Source organism: Cajanus cajan, chromosome 11 (genome assembly GCF_000230855.2).
Source record: "Cajanus cajan strain Asha chromosome 11, NIPB_CcT2T_4, whole genome shotgun sequence".
Lineage (NCBI taxonomy): Eukaryota > Viridiplantae > Streptophyta > Magnoliopsida > Fabales > Fabaceae > Cajanus > Cajanus cajan.
The window spans coordinates 42581810-42602503 of record NC_138527.1 but is presented as its reverse complement, the minus strand read 5'-3'; the positions used below and the strand labels follow the sequence as shown (position 1 = coordinate 42602503).

At 33.3% G+C, this 20694-nt stretch overlaps 2 protein-coding genes across 9 annotated transcripts; one reads left to right on the top strand and one right to left on the bottom strand.

Moving 5' to 3' along the window:
* The first annotated feature begins 382 nt into the window (after positions 1-382).
* Positions 383-10538, top strand: LOC109800106 (oxysterol-binding protein-related protein 2B). Of its 8 annotated transcripts, none has more exons than XM_020360803.2 (11): positions 385-1079; positions 3465-3824; positions 4786-4882; positions 5671-6113; positions 6825-6980; positions 7963-8130; positions 8259-8399; positions 8615-8842; positions 8955-9068; positions 9378-9567; positions 10023-10538. In XM_020360803.2, the coding sequence occupies exons 1-10, from the start codon at positions 651-653 to the stop codon at positions 9555-9557; spliced, it is 2316 nt and encodes a 771-aa protein (XP_020216392.2). In that variant the 5' UTR covers positions 385-650; the 3' UTR covers positions 9558-9567; positions 10023-10538. The 8 variants fall into 8 exon arrangements, 7 of the variants coding, with proteins under 7 accessions (XP_020216392.2, XP_020216391.2, XP_082922370.1 ...); XM_020360802.3 differs by having other exon boundaries at positions 3462-3824; XM_083066244.1 differs by lacking the exon at positions 385-1079 and adding an exon at positions 2283-2300.
* Positions 10539-13382: 2844 nt separating this feature from the next.
* Positions 13383-17385, bottom strand: LOC109800546 (protein NRT1/ PTR FAMILY 6.3). Its single transcript, XM_020361325.3, has 5 exons — positions 17209-17385; positions 16937-17114; positions 16726-16765; positions 16056-16606; positions 13383-14466 (listed from the first exon to the last, which is right to left on the bottom strand). The coding sequence occupies exons 1-5, from the start codon at positions 17321-17323 to the stop codon at positions 13593-13595; spliced, it is 1758 nt and encodes a 585-aa protein (XP_020216914.1). The 5' UTR covers positions 17324-17385; the 3' UTR covers positions 13383-13592.
* Positions 17386-20694: the final 3309 nt, after the last annotated feature.

Here is a 20694-nt window from a genome sequence, read left to right as displayed (position 1 = left end):
TTATTGTTTATATTATATTTTTTTAATTAAATTTTATAATATTATAAATTTATATTTTTCTATAAAATTCATAAAATATTTTAAAATCTTATAATTTTTTTTTAAAAATTCATTAAAATTTACTAAACTTTTTCACATTTTTCTCAACTCAATATATCCCGTGGAATATAAATTATAAAATAATCTCAGCCCAATGAATATTTTATTTTTTCTGTATAGAAAGAGGCCAAAATGATAGGAAAAAACAAGTAAACACTAACGACAGTCTATCTTTCCAATTATAAACCCTTGTATTTTGCTCTTATTACCGCTGTGCCCCTTTATCGTCGCCTTTGGCCAATCGAACTTATATATACTCGCCGGCTATCTCCTCTACCAACACGTTAATTTATTCATTTGCATATAGTAATATAATTTCTTGTTTAATAATTTTGTAAGCTATTTCCGTATGCACGCTTTTTTATTTTTGCACTTGATGTATCTATGACGCAACCATCTTCCACGTCCTTTTAATTCTCCGTCTCACCTTCACTCCTTCAACCTCACTCAGTTGGAGAACACCGAATCAGTGAAGAAAATTATTCAGATTTAATAAAACCTTCCCATTAAAATAAAATAAAAAGGAGCAAGCGTTTTTTCAGGGAGAGAAAATGCGAGTGAAAGAGATGCACCCACTGTGCTGTATCTCCCTCGAGAGTCCCGGAATCGGCAACCATTCGCCGGAGCGCGAGGCGGCGCCGGCCGCGATTTCCCCAACCAGGAGCCTCCCGGTGGCGGCCTCCTACGGCAATGCCGCTCAGGGATCGGAGACCACCGTCGCCGGCGTTCTCTACAAGTGGACCAATTACGGCAAAGGCTGGAGATCCAGGTGGTTCCTCCTGCGGAACGGCGTCCTCTCGTACGCCAAGATCCGCTGTCCGGAGAATCTCATCCTCCTCACTCCTTCCGACGACGTTCGCCTCATCGGAGAGGTTTCCACCAGCCGCCTCGCACGTAAGAACAGCGCCACCACCGTCACGCGACGGAAGCACCGCAAAGCTTCTTCTTCTTCTTCTTCTTCCGGCGTTGTCCATCTCAAGGTACCTTTATACCTACGCTTAACGCGCTTGTTGATTTTTTGTTCTATCTAATTTTATTCGATTCAGGAAATCAATAACCGATCATCGCAGGCTTTGGCAGTGTGATCTCTCACTCCACAGTTATACTGTTAACTGTTTTTCGGAATCAATAACATTTTGTATTAGAAATAGAATGATAATATCTTCGTTCTATTTCTAATATTTTGATTCTCGATTTGAAATATGCTAAATGTTAATTTATCCGTGCTTGATTTTTTTTTTCTTTTAACTTTTCGGTGATGAGATTAGTGATTACGAGGTACGGGAAATATTCACGGATTCGTTCTTTGATTCCGGCCAGAAAAAGTAAACACCTGAACCAGATTCTTCTGGCAGGGAAAGGGAACAAACATGTAGGTAACGTGGAAACCCGCGGGTTTCAGCCATTGTTCGCTGTGAGTTTGTTTCCTCTGTCTCGTGGTTGGGTTTGGGAGGGCGATTTCAAAGGAACTGAATCGGTAGCAAATAATAATCTGCATTAATTTTAACAGAGATCCTAAACGGAGAGGGCGATTTCAATTTGAAAATTCGTGTTTCTAATTCTGTTTTTACGGTTTTAATAACTGGTGGTTAATGTAGAGTGGGTCACATCAACAGGTGGCCGGAGGTACAGTATGCTACGTCGTAGCCCTAGGCATTAACTTGCGGTCACATCATCGCTGCGTAGCCATTGCTCGTTGATGGATGCATTTCTTCGTTTCAACTCTCATGTTATTAATATACCTTTCTCTTCGCACCCCTCTTTTTTTTGGCCAAATCTCACCTTACATCGTTTACCGATTCAGCTTAAAAACATGAAACAGAAAATAAACTGGGTATCTTTGAAGGCTTTCCTGTAACCAGTATTTTACTAATTTTTCGGCGTACGTCTTTCTCTTCTGTTGTCTTGCATTGTTTTTTTGGTTTGCTCTTCCCGGAACATGTTCCTGTAGCTTGTAAATATGAGGGGAGAGAGAAAATTAGAAGAAGCGACGGTGGCATACTTTTTGGCTTTTCTTTGCTTGCCTTAACGGTAATACATGACTTGATGGAGTTACCTTACGTTACACCGTGGAGTATAGAAAAAACAAATGTTATCAGTGCGGTGATCCAACGGCAGATAATTAGGGATCTTGGACTGGCCTGCTTTTAGCTTTGTAAATTGGAATCCTCAGACGTTACTCTAAGCAACCTTATGAAATGGTAAAAAACAAGTCTTTTCGGTTATTGGTTTTATCCAAATGCTTGAAACAAATTTTCTAAAACAAAATATAAGGAGAAAACGTACGTGGGACTCGCCAACATTTTTGGTGGGGTGTTCTTCTCAACTCTCAACTGCTTTGTTTTTCTTCTTTTTCTTATTTTTCTTTTTAATGATAATGATTATACATATATAAACACGAAAAAAGATTCATTTATTTTAGAAGAAAATTTACTTATTTAATAGTTTATATTTTATATCAAATGTTAAAAATTGTGTTGAATTAAATTTTTTTAATATATATATCTAATCTTAAAATTTTTTAAAATTTCACAGATAAATTTAATATATATATATATATATAAATTATTAAATAAAATAAATTTAATTAGACTTATTTTATAAAATAAATAAAATAAATTTAATTAGACTTATTTTATGAAATAAATGAACATCTCCTTTTACATATATATATATATATATATATATATATATATATTTATATTATCTTAAGTAAAGTGGGAAACTAGTATGCTCCATGCTTTTCAAGATAAAAAGCCAGCCCACTTCAGTAAATCATGTTTTACTATATCACCTTGTTTCTTGAGTCAATCTAAACTTTCTCTTTTATTTGGTCTCATTGTATAATTGTAGTTCAGCAGCGTCATTCAAACTATATTTTATATCGTAAATATCATAAAACATTGGTTTGGCGGTCCAAAACCTGGCGGGCCTGTGTGTTCCGCGTGTTCTGATTATTAGCAAGTGTCTTTCGTTAACTACAAAATTTTGGTGTTTTCTGGTTGAGGTGGTAGGGGGCGTTTTACTTGTTATTCTTGTTTATTGTGTGTGTGTGTCTTCTTGGGAAGCTTATCTCCGTTTTTCTTTGTAACAGCGTGTTGTCAAGGTGGGGCTCTCCCCATAAATTTTGTTGCTGTGCTGCTTCATTTTACTTTTAACATTTCTTTTTTCAATGAACACGAATATTACTATTTTTCTTGTTCGTACAATTTTGGCATTTGTTATGTCATTATTATTTCCTGTATGTTTGTTACTATCTTTAAATCCTATTCCCTTTATTTCTTCTTTTCCAACAAAAGAAAACTTGTTAAAGTGAGTTTCTTCCTGAATTGAAATTGAAGTTACCTCGTGTAAATGTTTAGCAGATTTCGTCATTCAGAGAGAGCAAATCAGATGATCGGCGTTTCTATATATTTACAGCAACAAAGACGCTCCATCTGAGAACTGATTCTAGGAAAGATAGGGTGTCTTGGATACACGCGTTGGTATCAACACGTGGCCTGTATCCTCTTCAACCACTCAATGATCATCTCTTGCTTGCACCCAATGACATATCAATGTCAACGGAGCGTCTTAAGACACGCTTGCTCGAAGAGGGTACCAGTGAGAACCTTGTGAAGGAGTGCGAACAAATCATGCTCTCAGAGTTATCCGAAATGCAAGGACAACTTGAAGTTCTTTGTCAAGAGCGATCTAATTTGCTTGACACAATAAGGCAGTTGGAGGTAATTTTTGTGCTTTATTCTGGAGTGCTTTGTCCCTATCTTCTTCCATATTGGGTCAATTTGAATACTGAAAGAACTGCGGGGTATTTAATAGTTTACTACTCCCAAAACATCTCTACCATTTTAAATTTGGTGAAAGATAACAAGATATTATGTAAATTATGAATTGTGGAATAGTTTAACGATTCCAGGACATTTGATTTCTAAAGTTTTTTTTTAATAATTTTGGAGCTCGTCTGCTTTGGGTGGACGAATACTGATAAATTTAGCTTGATAAAATATTCGCTGAAATATACTTGCTTAATATCCTAAAGTTTCTTTTGAGTCTCCTTTACCATCAATTATTTTTTAGAGGCTATCTAACATGTCAGGAGACTGTTGTCTTGTCACGCGTATCACTTTTTTAATTTCAATTCTGATTAAATGTTTATAAATGAAGTTTCAATACTTTAGCTAAATAGTTTTAAATATCGCGTGTATATATTTTATTCCAGATTTATAGTGCTTCTTAGTTCTTAGTTGCGTCAAACGCATGTATACATGTTTAAGATATATGTGGCTCTTAGATCATAATGATGGAATTGTCTGACCACTTGTGTTGGTATAATTCAAACGGAAGTGCTATGAGTCTTGTTATCATACAATCAAGAACGATGCTAAAAAAAAAATTTGCTAGATCACATGACATGTTTGGTTCAAATGGTCATTCATTCTCGGCTTTTTTTTTTTTTTTTTTTTTGTGGGTTTTTCTAATGTCTTTTAAAGAGTCACGTCACTGGTGACTGTATTTGATAGCATCAATTGTTTTCTCCCTCCTCCCTCACCAAAAAATGTAATTGTAATTCACGGGTTCATGTCAATTCAATTATCATTTCAGTATGCCTTTTTCTCTGTGTTTAATTTCTCTACGTGAAGGTCTAATTTGTGTCTGAACTCATTTGCTATTGATCATAATAATCAGGCAGCTAATACTGAACCTGAGGCCTCTGCAATACACGATGGTGAATACCAGTTAACAAAGAATGAGTTTTCAAGTCTTAGGCGCGGAAAATATAGTGGTACTACTATATATGTTACCAATGCTTTTCTGTTTATACCTGTACTGTGACTTGTCTTTCTTATTTGATGCAATAACCATGTGCTTATATGCGGAATCTTTGTTGTGTTGAAACTTATCATAGGGACCAATGGTTCTGTCTTATATGAACAGGAGGAATATTGCTGACATCATATTGTTTTTGCAACCGTTTCTTGAATGATGGAAATTATTTGGCTAGATGCCATTAGAACATGGACGTCTTTATTTCTATTTTCCCCCCTAAGTCGTATAGTTAAAATTCAACCAATAGAATTTTTACCAGCATTTTCATGCCATGACCTGTATAAAATTTATCTCTCATTGTTTTATTTCATCTTTTAGATTCAAGTTCACACGACAGTTTTTTTTTTTTTAATAATAATTTTTTTTAAAGTTAACCTGATGTATGAGTAAACTATTCATTGTAAGATTCGAGTTACTTAATATTTTTTATGGATCCTAGTTCATAAGCCTCTACCTATTGGCTTCTAATAGATTAATGTATTTGTGATGCAATTAATGTGTCAATTTGAAGGGCATGAATCAACGATTTGCTCCATTCTTAATTCATTCACTCAAAATAAGAACTGTACTTTTCATAAGTATGTTGAATTCATTTATCACACTTCGCTGGATGATCATATGCACCATGGCCGTGTACAAGTATAAAATAACGTATTTTGTCCTTTGTCTTTGGGTAGATTTGTCTACATTGAATCTGTCCTTTCAAGACGTTCTATTATTTTTACATATACTTTTTGGTTTCAGAATGTAGTACAACTGAATCATCTGATGATATTGAGAAACAAGAGATGGAAGAAGTGTCAGACGAAGATGAAATCTCATATTATGATACGAGAGAGTGTTTTCCAGAGCCTGATTGCAAGTGTGACTCTGCAGGAGCTATGAAGCAAGTTGACAGGTGCAGGGAAGCCAACTCACAGTGCATTGATACAGAGATCATTCATCCGGAGAAAATGATCTGTAATTATAAGCACCCTCACATTGCAAGGCGAAGGAAACTTCCAGATCCTGTTGAGAAAGAGAAGGGTGTTAGTCTTTGGTCAATGATCAAGGACAACGTGGGAAAAGATCTCACGAGAGTTTGTCTCCCGGTATACTTTAATGAGCCGATATCATCCTTACAAAAATGTTGTGAGGACTTGGAGTACTCTTATCTTCTGGATCAAGCTTATGAGTACGGAAAATCAGTAAGATATACATCTCGCTCTTGTGTATGCCACTCACCAGTGTTGAAGTGCTAGCAATACAAATTTAAAACTAATACTGAAGTAGAAGGCCCGCATTTCCGAAAACACTATTTTACCCCTAATCTGTTATTTTGTAGTGGGACATGATAGTTTTATGACTTCTCTTTTGGGGTTTAGGGTTGTTTCCATCTCTGATATATGGAGAGATCAAGTAATCTTACTACTCTCTTTTAGCTTCTTTGTTTTTACGTTTATAGTTTCACTCATTAAGTTCACTTTACCTCGCACAGAGAGAGGGCAGAGGGGGAAAGTGAGTAGATAGATAATATGAAATAAAATTAATTTATACTTGCCTGTGCAACCAAAGCTAAGAGAAGAAAGTGGAAAATAATGTCGACTTCATTTTTCACTCTAGGTTGAATTTCTACATGTACTCTGTTTTCCAGGTTTTCACTTTCCATCTATTCTTTCAAATACACACCCTTAGTTTACATGTTTCGTTTTTTGTGGTAGAAGAATTTGATGATAATGTGATTCAAAATTGAAACCACAAATTTGACTTGAAATAACCATACCGTAATAATTTCTATGAATTTGTATGTCAGAAATGAGTATTTTGTGGTAGAAGAGTTTAATGATAATAAGATTCAAAGTTGACGTCAATCATATTATTGTTTTTGATAGTTTTCCCCTTTGAATATTTTTTTGCAGGGAAACAATCTCCTTCGGGCACTGTATGTTGCTGCCTTTGCAGTTTCTGGATATGCGTCATCTGAAGGTCGTAATTGTAAACCCTTTAATCCTTTACTAGGAGAAACCTACGAGGCTGATTACCCCGAGAAAGGAATTCGCTTCTTTTCTGAGAAGGTTAGTTTCTTATGATTTAATGATGCAGAGATATATAGGATTGGAATATAAAATGTCTAACAAGTGATATTCTGGACAGCACGAGGTCTAATTTTACTTTGGATTTTTATTGGGCTTACAAATGTTGATAAAATTTCCTACAAATTAAACTTACTTTCATCAAACTTTTGTTAGTTAACAACTTCGGAAAGTAAAATGTAAAGCAACTTATTTACTTATAAGATAAGTTGCACTTCCAACGAATGATGATTACATAGCGCGTAATGTCAATTGCGGCTGGTTGTTAACCCCTATAGTTAACTTAGACAGTAGAAGATGAAATGGAAATTGAGTGAAATCTCAAATTCCATAATAGTGGTATCCAAAATTTCATTTCATCTCCTGAATTCGCTATGTTGAATGTAGGGTGCTTGTGTTTATAGATGCCCGTCAGCTCTAAAAGATTCATTTACATTATAAAAAAAAACTGTAACACATTTTTAATCTCATTTGGGGGGGGGGGGTGTTATAATATTTCAAAATACAGGGGGAAACCAAGTGATTTAAATTAACTAGCATTTCTCAAGGGGAGAAATGTGTAATTTATGCTTATTGAGAAAGTGTGCTTATTATGCATCATGCATATTTACTAGTTCTAGCAGTTCATACATAATAGCATTTAGGCATACATTATATATCTCCATGGAATTCGATCTTCGATCGTATGTATTTTTGTCTAGTTAGTCTTAATGTGTGCAGGGGAGAACCAGGTGATTTAAATTAACTAACAACTCTCTTCTCTTAAGGGTGAAATGCGTAATTTATCCTTGTATCAAAAAGTGGACTTACTATGCATCAGGCATGTTTACAAGTTCCAGCAGTTCATAAATAATAGTGTTTAGGCATAGAATTCGATTTTCATATGTATTTTTGTCTAGTTAATTGTGTGCAATTCATTATTCTGACAATATATTTCACGTTGTGGACATTATACGTGAAACAGGTTAGTCACCATCCAACTCTCATTGCCTGCCACTGCGAAGGTAGAGGATGGAAGTTTTGGGCTGACAGCAACATCCATTCAAAGTTTTGGGGAAGGTCAATTCAGCTTGACCCCGTGGGTGTTCTGACCCTAGAGTTCAATGATGGTGAAATATTTCAGTGGAGCAAGGTGTGCATTGTAAAATCACTATCTATTATATTCGCCAATCCGCCCGGTTGTACTAGGACGCGCCTTTAAAATTCATGTATATATTCTCTCTAAATTAATGTTACGATTGTTATTGTTTCTCCTATCAGGTCACCACCACGATCTATAATCTTATCCTTGGGAAAATATACTGTGATCATCATGGGAACATGGATATACGTGGTAATCGTAAATATTCATGCAGACTCAAGTTCAAAGAGCAGACGATCCTCGACCGAAATCCTCGTCAGGTAAGAGTTATTGGTTGTTAGTGACAACTGACAAGTAACAATCTTTATTCTTTGCAACATGTCTATATATTATTCTATTTATCTTTACTCCTTAAATTTCGGTTGGTTTACCTGCTTTATCAATTTTTGCCCGTGTCCAAATTCTCAATAACACATTATCTTCAAAGTCATTTTTGCTTAGCATCTAATTCAATGTGTATATTGCGTTCAATTAGGTGCATGGATTTGTCGAAGATGCAACGGGTAAAAAAGTAGCCACATTATTTGGCAAATGGGATGATAGCATGTATTATATGAGTGGTAATGTGAATGTTAAGCCTAAAGATTTCTCTTCATCAAACGCATCCTTGTTGTGGAAAAGGACTATGCCATCTCCTAATCTCACCCGGTATAATTTGACACCATTTGCCATCACTCTGAATGAGCTTACTCCGGGACTGAAGGTATATAATGATGTATTAAATCATTATTATATGCATTCCACTTCTTATATATGCGTCTCTAATTGTTTTTTATAGCCTTTTCTGATCCCGGGTATTTGATGACGGATTAAAGGAGAAGCTCCCGCCCACAGATTCCAGGCTCAGACCAGATCAACGGCATCTAGAGAATGGGGAATACGAGAAGGCTAATTTCGAGAAACAAAGGTTGGAAAAGCGACAGAGAATGGTATGTCTGAAAGCTCTTCCGTCTTTTCTGCTATGGGCACACATTTTCTCTCCCTTTTATTGTATATGGAGTTTTTGGAATACTTGAGGGTTTAGTTCTGATTTCTGATATCTGTGGTTTTCAATGAATCTATTTAAATTGTCATCACTGTTTCAATTTTGGTGTTATTGCGTGTTTAGATTCAATAGAAAAATATAGATTTTAATAATAAAAAATAAAAGTTTGAGTGTAACTTTTTTTCAATCTGAGTTAAATTGAACTGGTTTTTCTCTTTTATATTGATGATCATCATGATTCTTACGTTTACAGTCGAGGAAAATACAAGAAAATGGTTGGAAGCCTAGGTGGTTCCGAAGAGAAGGTGAAAATGGAACATTTCGATACGTTGGTGGGTATTGGGAAGCAAAAGACCTTGGAAGATGGGACGGGTGCCCTAATATATTTGGTGAAATTAATGAAGACTCTGTCGATCGGTTAGGTGCATTTTAATTTGGTTCAGGTAATGTTTACATATTTTCAAAAATCCAATGCTTTACGGATTTTTCACTAAAATAGAACTGTATTTGCGTGCTATTATATACTTCTGTTCTATATTATAAGGAAAATGAACATATTTAATGTCTCATTTAATAATATTTTATTTAAAACATTTTTTTAATATATAACTTTTTAATTATATTATTTCTTTAAATATTTATAATAAAGATAATTTATAAAAGTAGTAAAATTTAATGTTAATAATTAACTTTTATGAATTTTTTTTTCTTCAAATGAGGGAGTATGTGATTGACACCTTGAAAGTCTTGAGCTGTAAGTCTGTAACTGAGTATGTTAATCAGTGTTAAAAACCGTAGAACAATGACATACTCATCTGTTGCAGTCTTATCATGAAAACTAATGAGTTACGTGGCGGGTTTATCTTTAATATTGTTGCATGGCGATATGTTTTGACAGAATGGCTTGGCAAAACGCGGCTGAAATCGGGATCCTAAAGCAGTGTACAGGCTTTGTGAATTGTCGTGTGTTGTTGATATATGAAAAATGAACGCAGTGGAAAGGGTAGCAAAATTAACTTCCAGCATTTGTTTCAGGACGCTGCTTTGTGAAATTAAACGACATACTTTACATCCAGGGTTAGTACAGTTGTAATTTTTTTTAAATCAGGACCTGGTTTTGCGCGGAAGAGAGTTGGAAATTGAAATTGTTACTTGGTCTTGGATGTACGTATATATATGAGAAAAATCCAGCGTAGGAACAGTTGTTAGATCACGCGTCATCTCTTTGTCACATTATCATAATTTTGCCTTTTATTTTTATATTGTTTTGTTTTTGTTATGTAATTATTTTGGGGTATTAGCTTGTGTAAGGATAGATCCCATTACCATGTTATATACTCAGCCCCAAAGGCTATGGATTTATTAGCTAATTGATTTCAATTTTCGGAGAAATAAATGATGAGATGTTTTATCATACGTTTCTACTATTTTATTTTCACGTATAGTTAGTTTTTCATTTCCGTCTCGGCAAACATTCACGATCATTTTCTTTCACTCTCTAAATTCTAAACCATAAATCCAAAATCTTATATTTATAGATTTGTGATATACGAGTTCCCAAGACTAAAATATGTTTTTTATTTTTAAAAATTTTTGAAATTCAGTTTTACCCTATTTGTTTTTTAATTTAAAAATGTATTGCTTTTTTCTTTTTAAAGTTGTTTGGATAACACCCAAAATAAGATTGAAAAAATTGAAAGACAAATCCAAATGTGATTATTTTTTAGAGGAATTAAAATTATATTTTATTCAATATTTATATATTTTTTCTGCTTATATTATACGGACATATTTTTTTCCCTTACTATATTCAAAGCACATGTTCGCTGTCATATACACACATATATATATATATATATATATATATATATATATATATATATATATTATTTATTTATTTTGACAAGTTCACAGGAAATGAAGTTTAGGATTAGCTCAGGCCATATAGACGCTTTCAATGGAGAGAAAAAAGCATTATTAGTTTCATCGATATATTAGTTCCTCGTTAACGAGATATGAATTTGTAATGTCTAAAGCTAAGAGTAAACTGTTTCAACCAAGTATATTTTGGTTATTGTGTTGGTTACCTACGTATTTATCTGAGATAAAAGTTCAATGATTTGCTCTTGAGAACTATAGATGTATTTAGTAATTAGAGTCTGAGAAAAATATGCTGGAATAGTTAGAAATTATCTCTAGAGTATCTGAGATTTTAATACACTAAAATACAAGTATATAATTTTCTCTTAGGTTAATAGATGATAAATTATTCTCTTGAATGTTTTAGACTTGGATAGCCTCTAAACTATTTTAGAGATCCTTTATTCTGGAATAAAATTCATTTAATTTTTTTAAAAGAAAAAAAGAGTAAAGATTATACCCCCAAGTCTTGAAGATTAATTTTTTTTCCTTTTATAATACGAATATTTTTTAAATTTAGGTCAATTTTTTTTTTTGGTCTTAGAGTATAGTATAAGAAAAACTTTTGAATAAAAACAAGTCATACTGCAATGTATTATAATCACTTTTAGGTGTATTTTTAACAAATATATCATAGTTTACTAAAAATAGTATTTTGTTAAAGAAAAGTTTTTCTTGATAAAATAATTCCAAATATGCATTCAAATTCCATGTCTCTGGACGAAAAGGTTTTATTGTCTTCAAGCAAAGTGATGTTGTGTTATATTTATGTCACATGTAATACAGATGGCACATGGCACATACTATATGCGCACATTATATTTGAATAGAATATCCTTAAGAATGAAGATTAAAATTAAAATTTTAAAAAAATAGACGAATATCAAACAAAAAAAATGAGAAGGGTTGAAACAAAAAATAAAATCCATTAAGATTTAAAATACGTTTAAGTCTAATATAATTATAATAAATTAGTGTTCTTATTTTGACATTGTGATTTAAATTCTACCAAGAAAAAAAAAATCAAACTAAATTAACTTTATGAAATTTGATTAGTTGGATTATGTTTTACTCTACACGTAAGTAAGTGTAAAGGATTAATAAGTTAAATAAGAAATCAGTATTATTGGGTTTCCAAATGGCGGGCCAGGGCCAGGGCCCAAAGACCGATAACTAATGAACCATATTTTTCCAAAGGCCGATGATAAACATACCTCCACTCTCGTATAAATACACCCCTTTTTTAAAAAAATATATAAAATGTCTAAATTACCAAATGAAATTCCTAAATTTACACCTCCCTTCCCCGCACCCCCCTTCCACGCACCCCGCACCCCACACTCCACACCTCTCTTCTTTCCAAAGTCTCTTTCCGCTCAATGTCATTAAGTAATATACTTTTACATTCATTTTGAATAGAAAAAAAGGACTAGCCCCACCATAACCAGCATAAGAAAGGCTCTTTTACAATCATTAGCATTCCGGAAAGTACTTTTACAGTCATTAGAATTCCGGAAAGTACTTTTACAGTCATTAGAATTCCGGAAAGTACTTTCCGGAATTATGTAACAAAACATTTCCAGAAAATACTTTCCGGAATAAGAATTTAATATTATGGAAAGTATTTTTCGGAACATTTTTATATAATTCCGGAAAGAACTTTCCGTAACAATAAGAAGAAGAAGAGGAGTGCCAGAAAGAGAAAGAAGAGGGGTGTGCGAGGTGCAGGAAAAAAAAAAAGAAGAAGAGGAGTGCCACAAAGAGAAAGAAGAGGGGTGCGCAATGTCAGCAGGTGGTCTTGTAAGAGAAAGACTCTTACTTGTTCTATGGAAAGAAACACTAGTATAAAAATGACTTTTAAAATCAGAATTTTAAAATCAGTCATAAAGTAGCTATTTTAAAAGTGACGCGGTGACCTGTACTGCAACAGAACGGCCCGTACTGCAAGCAGCACGGCCTGTACTGCTTGCAGAACGGGCCGTACTGCTTGCAGAACGAGCTGTTTTGCTGCAGTACGGGTCGTTCTGAAAGCAGAACGGGTCGTTCTTTTTGCAGAACGGCCCGTGCTGGTGTCGTTCCAGACTAAAGTTTACATGCTTATACAGGATAAAGGGGGTGCGGGAAAGGGAGGTGTAAATTTAGGAATTTCATTTTTTTAAAAGAGTAATTTAGACATTTTATATATTTTTTTTTTAAAAAAGGGGTGTGTTGATATGGAGGTGTGTTTAACATGTGCCTTTTCCAAATGTTTATGGGACTTAACAGTCACGTTTGAAAGGAGCATGAGCGTATAATTAAGCATTGATCAGATTGATGTCAAATAAACTAGTCCTCGTGATTATGGAGTAAACAATTCAATTTATTTGCCTTCTCTTTTGCACAGTATAAACACAGACAATGGTCACCACTTACAAGCTTATTTATGGTAACCATGTATATGCTAGCCATTTTTTTTTGGGTGTGAAAATACTTGATTAGCATATTGATACAAGCATGAGGGTTTTCAAAAAAAAAGACAAAAGGAGGGAAAAAGTTGGTAGGAGAAGATTCAATGGCCGTGAAAAGTAGCTTCATCTGCTTCTTCCAATTCTATGCCCTCCTCAGCAAGCCTCATGTCCTTGTACACGTACCACTTTGCACAAACCAAGTATAACATCACATTGATAGCACTCAATATGGCCAAAAGCCAATAAAAGTCATAGAGCCTCCCTTGGTTAAGATTATCCGCAAGCCATGGCCTCCCATGTGCTGTCATTTTGTTCACTATTGACACTAACAAGGTGCTAAAGAAAAAGCCCAAGGAGAGTGTGCTCAAGAACAACCCCGTGCTCATGGTTTTCATCCCTTTGGGACACTCCCTAAGAAAGAAGTCTAACTGCCCCATGTACATAAATGCTTCCCCTGACCCCACTAAGAAATTCTGTGGGATCAACCAGAACACGGTCATTGGAATCTTTGCTGCCTTGTCTACCAAACCATGTGATTGTGCATATCTCAGTCTCTTTATTTCTACTAATGCCCCTGCCACCATGGAGAACACTGAGAGAACCAAACCAACACCAATGCGTTGCAAAGGGCTGAACCCGTGTGGGTTCTTCAGCACTTTCCTTGCCACGGGAACAATGAAACGGTCGTAGAAGGGAACAGTCAGGAGAATTGTTCCGATTAAGAAAACGGTCATTGATGCCGCGGGTATTTGAAATGTTTTTCCTATGTGTCGGTCCATGGTGGTCGCTTGTGACACCGAGAATGTGGTCATTTGAGCATGTATCGTCCAAAACATTATGGTCGTGGCCCATATGGGTAGCATTCTTAGCACCATTTTCACCTCTTCCACGTCTGTTAAGGTGCAAAGATACCACTTCCTCTTCATTGCACCACCGCATTCTGATGAGTCCATCATTGCAGCTTTGTCCAAGAAACTGCTCCATCAATAAAATAAAATATATTCATTAATTCATATTTAATTTGAGCTAACCCCAAAAGACATATATGACTAGAATTATCAAGTTAAGTAACACAACATTCAAGAAATGAAATAAGTTAAGTATCCAATTGGTCGTGCATGCCTATGCATGACCATGATATGAATAAATACTCCTATATGTTTATTCCAATCTGGCAAAACGCTTGTGCATGTGGTCATACCTACCACAGAAGATGTCTTAAGTTTAGTATTAATTAGTAGAGATCACATGATCGTGAACAAGGAACATGAATTGTTGAGCGCAGGTGTAGCATACAGATAGTCTTGTCTATGTTAGAGGTGGCAGTGTGTCAAGGGCAAAGGTGAGAAAATAAATAGTGGAATTAATCTGTTTGATTCAGGACAAATGGCGCGTGAATGTCCACTTGGAGTTGATTGGATTCTGATTCCTTATGAGTTGTAAGAGGGACTCGAGTTTTTAAGGACAATTATTAGGTGTTTTCTCATCCTGGTCTCCATACGTTGAAGCAAATTGAAAGGGAGAGAGAGGAGGATATTTTGCAAATCTCAAAAGGAAGACATAAAAAAATCATGGCTATTAATTAATCTCATGTACTATCCAATTTTCGAAGCAAGTATGACAAAATATTCTAAACCATACATTTTTTCTTCTCTAAGCTCGTGGAGTGGACTTCTCTCCGGACCACATAGCAAATGAGCCAAGATAGCTTATTGCTTTTCCCTTTCATGGCCAACTATTTCTACTCCTACATATCTGGCTCTAAGTCCTTACGCAGTCGATTCTTTGGCCCAATTATTCACGCTTCTACCAAATACAACCACCTCCTAAATCTTCATCATTCAAATATTTCAAGCTACCCTTCAACGGCAATTTATTGCATGTTTGCGCTATTTTTTAACGTTAATTATCTTAGTAAAACAATCCTCAATATGGAAACAAAGACCTAATAATACGTGGATCCAATACCGTAAAAAATATGTAAAATAATGGCCCAATGCCAAGAATCTCTTCAAGGTAAGGAAATAATAGCATTTTATTACCAGTGGGAATAAAAAAAGTTTAGCTTGTCATATATAGCAATAACTAAAATACTAAACCCCTTTTTTCATATCCAAATTTTCATATACTCACTTCACACTTCACTTATTATTAATACAGTACTTTTTTTTTATCGCTTTCCCACATACCTTTCTCTTCCCACCGATCTTCAAGTTACATACACCTTTCTTTGGTATGAAAATAACTTTCTTCAATAAAAAAACATTTCTTTTGGCAAACTATTGTTAACAAGCAATGACAACCGAAAATTTCATTTCACAGTTGCACAGAAGAATAGAATATTAAACTTAAAAGAGAAACTTTAGATTGAGCTGCATAAACTTTAGTTAAACATCAATCAATCTTCATTTAATTAAAGGAATGATTGATGTTTCATTGGTTAATAATTACTCTAAAGTCAAAGCTTACTCGAGGAGGCAAAAAAAATTAATAATAAAGTGAATGATCGAGGAATATCTAACAAAGAAACATAAGAAAGAAAAATAAGAGGTGAGAAATTTTACCGAAACTGCTTGCTACGTGGCAGGGTCTGCTTCTTGGTGTCATACTCATTAAAGAGCAACGATGAATCAGAGGGTAATTCCATGTTCCTCTTTCTAAGAGCAGCAACAAAGACTTCAGCAAACTGAGTTAGTGGACTTCCAACAAGTTTCTTGAAGCGGTACTTCCTCGTACCTGACAAGAACACAAGAAGCGCCACCACAATGGCACCTGCGCAAATACCATAACCCCAACCTCGTCCTTGGTTGTCTTGTATGTACACAAGAACAGTCACTGCTGCCAGAGACCCTATGCTCACGAAGAAGTAGAACCAGTTGAAGAACTTTATCATCTGCTTCTTCTCTTCACTATCCGAATCATCGAACTGGTCCGAACCGAACCCTGATACGCTGGATTTCAAACCCCCAGTGCCAAGGGCCGTCACATAAAGCGCCAAATAAAGCACCATTAACTGTTTCTCATTCGCTCGCACGCAAGGTGCCACCGTCTCTTCCTTGCACTTCGGAGGGTGTAGGCTCGGAACTATGGTTGATATCGTCAATATTGTAACACCCTACACACACACACACGCACACGTTCCACCCCACCAAACAAAACTTAATCACTATATATTATCATCCATGAAGGACTTAAAAAGAAATTGTGACTTTCATTAATTTTTAAAATCCTTACAGTTGCTTGAACGGCTGCGAAGATGGCGATAGTGCGGTATCTGTGAAAATAAAAATAAAATCCAATGAATACTGAGGAATGAGGAGGCATATAGTAAAAAACGTGAATAAAATAAAATACTAATTTAGGTTGATCTGGTGAAGTGGTCTTGGTTTTCCCATTAAATTAAATAATTAAGATGATAATATTGTAGTAACAGCGAGGTTCGGACCTTCCTAGGAAAGTATCGGCGAGAAAACCACCGAGGAGACAGAGCATGAAAGAGGTTCCCAAGAAGTTGGTAACAACGTTGGCAGAGGCAGCATTGCCCAAATGCATGGTTCCGGTTAAATACGTGACCAAATTCACGGCGATGCCGAGGGTTGTCAACCTCTCCATCACTTCTCCACCTATATAAATATTAAATAGTAAAAATAAAGTAACATGCCAATCTATATAGTGTGTGAAGAAAAATGAAATGACATTTGAGTGAGTTAGTGAGACCTAATATCATGGCGGAAGCGGTCCAGCCACCGGTTTTGGACCTATCGGCGGGGTGGCCCTTGTAGTCGGAGGCATCTGGGACAGATTTCCCTTGAGTTTTAGGGAGGGTGCTCATTGCCTTATCAAGGGGTTGAATTCAAGGCTACAATACAAACAAGGGAAGTTAGTTGTTAAGGCCACGAGCTTTGGACCTTTATATACAGCTAAGATGAAGAGGGCCACACGACCAATGTTTTTAAAAATGTTTATTATAAAATCAAATTCTGACCTTATGTCTAGCCATCCCTTCATTATAAATATATGTGAATATGTCAATCATGGCATGGGACAAAATAACAAAAAAAAAAAGAATTATTTTCTTGTTCATTCTCTTTGATGTTTCAGATTAAATTTAATTTCAAAATAGTTATTTTTGTTTTATTTTATTATGACTGTTTACTTGGGGCAATATTTTGTTTGTAGTAGTTCAATTTACTCAGTTTTGTGAAATAACCGTCCAATATTAAGAATTTTTGTTGGAAAACAAACAAAACCACCGATTCTGAATTCATGATTAATTACGTCAGTAATTTGGGAAAGGAATTATAATTGGCCCATGCAAATTTGGCAAGACACCTTTTTCGGCCAACCGGAACACTACATGACAACTTTGTCTAGATTACGCAAGTTAACAGTTAACATAAACCAAAACAAATAATACACTAAGCATTATAATCTTCTAAATACATGAAAAATCTGCATGTAGTTTTTGCGCGGGATATTCATCAGTTTGTTAACTTAACTAGTCAATTATTCGGAGACTTATAAGTGAAATTATATATATCTTTTTTTTTATTATATATTTTTTCTATAACTTTTACATTAACTTACTTTAGAAGGATCATATTATAAATTTATAATGTTACATACAATCTCAAAAAATCTTAAGGAGTGTCTATGTATTTACCCTTACTTAATTTACATAATTTTGTTCCGAGAGATATGGCTAATGTATAATTAATTTAAAGATATCAAGAAAATATATATATCACTGTTAATTTGTTTCTTAATAAGAAGTAACCCATTTGTGTCGGCATAGTAATGAGTGTTTTAAGTAGTTTGCACGTACAAGATTACAACACAAGTTTAAACTGTAACCGGTTACTGTACGTTCTTTCCATTTCGAGCTTCCCAAAATATGCTATCTTAAATTATAATAGGAACGATCCTGGTTCCAAGACTACGAGTTATTTCTAAAATTTGAAGGATCAGAAATGGATATATATATATATATATATATATATATATATATATATATATATATATATATATATATATATAATTTACTTCTAACGTGTTGAACATCTTTCTCATTTTAAGAAATATTTATCTTATTGTTAAAAGTAGGTTTTTAATCTTTAGTTCAAGAATTTATTTTTGCTAAAAACGATGAATTTACTAGTGTAGTTAAGCATTTTTCCCCCCCTAAAGATAGTGCACTGTGTATTTTAACTCGAGCTTCTCTAAACTTTCCATTTTTTTTAACAACATATAGATATGGAAGCTGATATTGATATTTGGATTCCAATTTTTAGGCTTTCTTTTGTAAAAAGATTTTCGGGTATTAAAAAGTTATTTTTATACAAGATAAGAAAGAAATAAATAAATAATTTAAAATACATAATAAAAAAATAAATTTATTTTTTAAAGAGAGAACATTAAAAAAGTTATACTCTAGTCTTACATTAATTTTGAAATGCATTGAGTGTATTTATTAAAAACCTCTCGTAAATATTTGCAAGAGCACATTTAGGATAGTACATGAAATTAATTAATAGCCATGATTTAAAAATGCTTTAGCTTTGATAAATAAATTTAGGATTAATTCAAATGTTTCTAATTAATTAGGGGTAGAAATTCTACCCTTTGAATTGTCTTCATCAAAAACTTTCTACGTACATCAAAAGTTGAAGGTTGTATTCTTCATAAATGTCATTTTGAATAATTTTACGCATGAGTTAGTTGGTTGTTAGATTTTCTTAATTACTAAATTCAAAATAATCTTTTTTAAAGTCATACAAAAATAAATTAAAAATTCAAAAAGTCAAATAAAATAAAAACATAAATTGAAGAAAATATTTTTTTCTACTAAAAAACAGAATTTCCTTTTTCTACTAAACCCTAAACCATAAAAAATAGATTTAGTTTAGTGTGAATTTAATATTAAATTTAAAATAAAATAAATTGAAGAAAATATTTTTTCTACTAAAAAAAACATGTTTTTGCATTTTATTCAAAAGGAATTTTTTTTGTCTAAATATTTAAAGAAACTGAATCTGAAGACATGCACCTACAAGTTTTTTACAATTCAATTTAATTAAAATTTGAACTATTAATATTATTAATTTTTTATATGTATTTCGCTACTTGCATATATATGAGAAACAGATAATATCACTCCAATTATTTACAATTTTACTTTTATATTTGACTTCATACATGCATTTTTAAAATAAAAAAAATGTCAAAAATGCCTCTCCGTTTCTCTCTCTCTCTTTTCTATCTTAAAAAGCTTGATGTAAAGAGTTATAAAAGATATTCAATCTATAAAATTAATAATATAAAATTAATAAAGAGGACATATTTTTTGCTATTCACATTTCATTAGACAATTTTGTCTTTCAATTATACTATAATTTTGTATTCTCTTTCAATTATGTTTTTCACTTAAAGGATAAAATAATATATATATATATATATATATATATATATAATAAAATTCTAAAGGCAACGGTTAAACTAGAGGTAAAACTATTATTTTTCTCATTTCAACTTCTACATCTACATAATTGCAATTTTAATTTTTTATTCTTCTTTTTTATTTTTCCTTTTTTATATGAAAAGTATGAAGATACGGTTAGCCTCTTTCCCTATATTATTTTTAAAAAAGAAGATTCCTTATTTTTATGTATACATTATTTTAGACGATTTTAACTTTTTAAGAAATATTATATAATAATAATTAATTAATATAAATAAAAAAAGTCTATTTCTTTGAATTTCTTAATGGTCACACACTACCCCTACTAACATATGTATATATTAAAAAAAAAAAAAAGACATGTAATATCTTTTATCCACTAGTGTATAAATAAAACATTTTTAATGATTTTTGTGATGAAATATATCGTTTATTATATGATTATTTAATTTTTTATGATAATGTTATATTGGTTCAATAACGACTTTTTTTTTTTAATATACTGTTTTATTTATTTATTTATTTAAATAACCCAAAGTGATAAATATTTACCTAAATATACCACTTGTTTTTTTTATGTGAGAAATCGGTTACTGGGTAACCGATTTCCCATAGGGATTTTTCCAAAATTTTGAAAAATCCCTTTGAGAAATCGGTTACCCAGTAACCGATTTCTCAAAGGCCTTTTTTTTTTTTTTTTTTTCGTTTTCTGTTTTTTTTTTTTTTTAAGTTTTTTTTTTCCAGAT

Excerpts from the sequence above, each read along its gene's own strand:
- LOC109800106 (XM_020360802.3), top strand. The coding sequence starts at position 651 with ATGCGAGTGAAAGAGATGCACCCACTGTGCTGTATCTCCCTCGAGAGT. Across the intron at positions 3,825-4,785 it reads ACACAATAAGGCAGTTGGAG|GCAGCTAATACTGAACCTGA; the intron begins GTAATTTTTGTG and ends CATAATAATCAG. Across the intron at positions 6,981-7,962 it reads TTCGCTTCTTTTCTGAGAAG|GTTAGTCACCATCCAACTCT; the intron begins GTTAGTTTCTTA and ends TACGTGAAACAG.
- LOC109800546 (XM_020361325.3), bottom strand. The coding sequence starts at position 17,323 with ATGAGCACCCTCCCTAAAACTCAAGGGAAATCTGTCCCAGATGCCTCC. Across the intron at positions 17,115-17,208 it reads CGCTTCCGCCATGATATTAG|GTGGAGAAGTGATGGAGAGG; the intron begins GTCTCACTAACT and ends ATATTTATATAG. Across the intron at positions 14,467-16,055 it reads CCACGTAGCAAGCAGTTTCG|TTTCTTGGACAAAGCTGCAA; the intron begins GTAAAATTTCTC and ends TTGATGGAGCAG.